The sequence below is a fragment of the Hylaeus anthracinus genome, unplaced genomic scaffold, assembly GCF_026225885.1.
Source record: "Hylaeus anthracinus isolate JK02 unplaced genomic scaffold, UHH_iyHylAnth1.0_haploid 17685, whole genome shotgun sequence".
NCBI lineage: Eukaryota > Metazoa > Arthropoda > Insecta > Hymenoptera > Colletidae > Hylaeus > Hylaeus anthracinus.
This window is the reverse complement of record NW_026534749.1, coordinates 1-4,053: the sequence shown is the minus strand read 5'-3', so window position 1 is coordinate 4,053 and position 4,053 is coordinate 1. Positions and strand designations below refer to the sequence as shown.

Here is a 4,053-nt window from a genome sequence, read left to right as displayed (position 1 = left end):
TTTAAGGGCAAATAACAGAAACCGATACTTTTCCTTTTCATAATTATGCTTACAGATGCGAGTCTCTGTGGTATAATGGTTCATGTAGAATTCAAGCATTATACGTACTGGTATTGAGAAAAAGCTTGATACCTCCTCAATTTACTATCGGTGGGCTGGTATCGATGAATTTAAGAAGTTTCGTAGAGGTAACGTTCTTTCATTCATATATTGCACGTAGTATAATTAAAGAATTGCGAGTAAAATCTAGCATTAAATCATTTCGATAATGTCGATTTCATTCTCAGATTGTGAAAGTGTCCGTTTCCTACCTTACGGTATTGCAGTCCACGTAAACATTGAGACATTCGCAACTAAATTGAAACATAGTAATTTACGAAGTCTTCACAATGTGTTCAGTTATAGTGCACGACTCACATGTTATTAAAATTTAAGTGTTGTTGCGTATCCGCACTCCTCGCAAATATTACCGAAGTGGTACACGTACTATCACAGTCTCAGTGACGTGGTAAATAAATGTGGAGATATACTTGTTAAAAATCAACAATTTCTTCATTTGCAAAGAGGTTTCTGCAATGAGATGTTGCACTTTCGACGGTAAATTTGTATCTGTTTGCTCGCTAGAAAAACATCGCCCTCCAGGACTCGAAGGTGGTGAAAAAATTGTCGGGTGTAAGTGGTAATTTGCCAGTTATTGGCTAAAATATTCGGATAAAGGTCGAAGGAGTCAGCTGAAGAAGAAAACGGTAATTTTAAAGTTTTGGGGCCTGGCAAGTCGAGGAGAAATATTACCGGTAAACGCGGTAAAAGTGACCGCGATGCATGTGGTCGCCAAATGTCTGATAAACGTAAACGCTTACAATTTGTGAACGCGCATTAATGACTGTGCCGACCATAATACCTTTAACTGTCGACGCTGTAGAATATAATCCCCATAAAAACCTTTGAAAAAGTAACAAAACTAGGCCAAGCACCTAGACGACTTTTAGATCTGTACCTCTAAAACTTACGAATAAATTGTAGTTTTCGAAGAATATGCGTACGTAACAGAGTGTGCATTTTGATACCCGATCAAAGAATCAATGACAGTACCGCTGTACGTAAGCCATTGTAAATAAAAATCACTTAACGTTGTGGAACTAGAACTGACTGCTCGTTCGTGCCGCAACGCATGTAGAAATACATCTAGGAAACTAAATGTTGTTCACTTAAGAAATATGTTGGAAAAGTGTTCGCTGTAATGGAAATACGGTATAATCAAACACTTTCAGAAACGTTAGGAGAATAATTCCTGCTAAGAGCTTTCAAAGTTCTCGAGATTAATTTTTAACGAGTACTATACGGCTCCATGTGTCTCGCGACGATAATTGAGGACAATAAGGACTTTAGTCAGACGACAGATAATAGCTCACGTCTACGAAATTATTCAAGCAACCACTTTACGATACGAACGATAGCTATACGATCATTTGAAACAATCATTAAATTTTCTGCCTCGTTTCACATAACAGCTACTCGAGTCTTCGAGTTCGTTTTGTTTCCACCATGGACGCAAAGACAGTCGAAACGCAATACTTGAAGATCACCATAAAGTGTGCAAAATGGTGTGGAGTGTGGCCTTATCAAAGTAGCGGTACAAAATATTTTACACGATTTGTTATAATTGCATTTACTATTATATGTTTTGTTCTACAAGTAAGTACTCGTATCACATTGATTCAGGCCATTTACTCGGCTAGATTTAACGTAAAAAATTTTATATAGTGAATTAAACAAATTGTTTCGCGTAAGACTTTATTAGGATTTTTAATTCGTAATTCGTAAATAATAAGGACATTTTTTGATATTATTCAACACAAATATCTCTTTTGTACAATTCCAAATGCATTCTAAAAATAACCCACGTGAACTCGCTAATTATTTTCAACGTTTACTTTTGGAGCGTTGTTTTCGTAAAAAATGTAGAAATTGAAATTCTTTAAACTGAATATATATTGTTGATATGTAACTATATGCATGGTTAAAAAAAGTTGAATGCATGTTGAAACAAGACTTTCTAGTAATCAAAATTCGTTTGTATGATTGTAAACAGGATTTACCGTAATCATTTTTAATATAGATCGCGAAACTTGTCATTTCCGGAGGTTCGGAGGCTGTAGCTGACCAATGTCCATTTTTGTGTGTTACGATTGGAGTTTTGTTGAAAATGTTCCATCACATTGTTAACGAAGGACGGGTGAAGTGATATTCATTGCTATCAGCCATATCAACAATATCGGTATATATAACTAAAAAATTCATAGTTGAAGGTAATTCTGGCGGACATTTTCGATGATTGGAAGACAAGCGGATTGAAGGCCGAGTACGATATTATGAACATGTACGGAGAGAGAGCGGTGCTCATTACGACAATTTATTTAGGTAAGCTTGTTTATTGAAATGATAAAACGTAATTATATCCAACGGATGAGAGTTTTAACCCTTTGCACTCGAGAGGTGACTCTCAGTCGCCGCTAGGTTTCCTTTAGGTTTAATTTCTTTGGAATTCGAAGTTTCAATAAAATGATTATCGTCGAGGCAAAGGTGACCTGATTTTCAAATCTTAAATTAGAGCTTAGTGACAATAGATTCGTGACAATAGGATGCTAAGAAAGCATCTCGTGTTGCTGATAGATACCAGAAAAAAACGCCTCGAGTGCAAATGGTATAATATACTATAATTTTATTTTAATTTGCGTAAATAATGTAGGTACTACTAGAACTTCCAGCAAAAATCGTCTCGCGCGTCGAAGGGTTAATTTAACATCATTCCGTACATCTGTATCACATAGAAATTTTCTATTTGCAGTGAATGGTATAATTTCATCGATTACATTTATTCAAATACCTTTGGTACCGCTTGTATTGGACATCGTCGCACCGCTAAATGTGTCGCGAGGCATAGGATACATGTTTCCAGCATATTACTTCGTCGACGAACATAGATATTATTACTTGATAGTAGCGCATATGATTATTGCGGTGTCAGGAGTTCTTATATTTAACGTCGCCTTCGATTCGACCTACATGTATATCGTACAGCATGCTTGTGGATTGTTGGCAGTTTCTGGGTAAAATATTCATACGCATATCGTTCCACATCAAATCGATCCCTTTTGTACTCGATTTTCTACAAATTAATGTACGTTGCAGTCTATCTGAAAATAAGGAGGAATGAGTTCGTAAAAAATCGGTTATTATATTTCTTTCAATATGGCGTACATTATTGATAAATTAAAAAATAATTTTGAAAAAATCCCCTGTTTCTAATGATTATAATGAAGATTATGAGATGTATTCTTTCCGAGTATAGCCTTTATATTAAAAAAGTTTTTTTCCTGTATTTTTCTTTTTTCACTATGCTTCTATCGTCCTACAACCTTTTTATCTCTATACACTTAATTTTGTGTTAGTAGGACTGCTATATTTCTACCTTTAGTTATTGAATATAAAGAAATAGTTTCTTTTATTTCATATTTTTTTTAGGAATTATTCATTACAATACGTGAATAAAATATATATTACGTCCTTAATGTTAAATATGTGTGCTCGTGCTTATACTCACTTTCTTGTCGCTTTTCATTACCGTTATTGATGTACGCTCAATTATGTGAGTAACTGTATATGTTAATAAGAATAACATATTGCGATTAGAAAGAAAGAAAATCGACATTTGAATGTTTACTGTGTGCGGAAATGAAAATTTGTTGTGAATGCAATTTTCATGGAAAGCGATGATGGCTGTCAAAATTTAAGAGTCTGTATTTTTCGAACAATCGAAAGATGAAAAGGATAACTTAGATTCCATTCTTTTTCTACTTGGATAACAACATATTTGGATTTGAGTTATATTTCAAATGCCGAGATTTGGTGTGGAGCAACTCGTATACGGATTATTTATTTGCCATTAACATGGAATGTTTCGAGTAATGAAACGAATGTAAATGTTCGCAGCTTCCGTTTCCGGAATGCAATCCAGGCTACTGTCGTTCAAAAAGAGAAGGACGTGGACAA

The 4,053-nt window shown here is 34.8% G+C and overlaps 1 protein-coding gene across 1 annotated transcript; it reads left to right on the top strand.

Moving 5' to 3' along the window:
* Nucleotides 1-1,264: 1,264 nt before the first annotated feature.
* Nucleotides 1,265-4,045, top strand: LOC128892774 (uncharacterized; the record flags this gene model as incomplete). Its single annotated transcript, XM_054153315.1, has 4 exons — nucleotides 1,265-1,695; nucleotides 2,304-2,421; nucleotides 2,849-3,110; nucleotides 3,994-4,045. Coding segments are annotated over exons 1-4 (582 nt in total), but the record flags the coding sequence as incomplete, so codon positions are not given.
* Nucleotides 4,046-4,053: the final 8 nt, after the last annotated feature.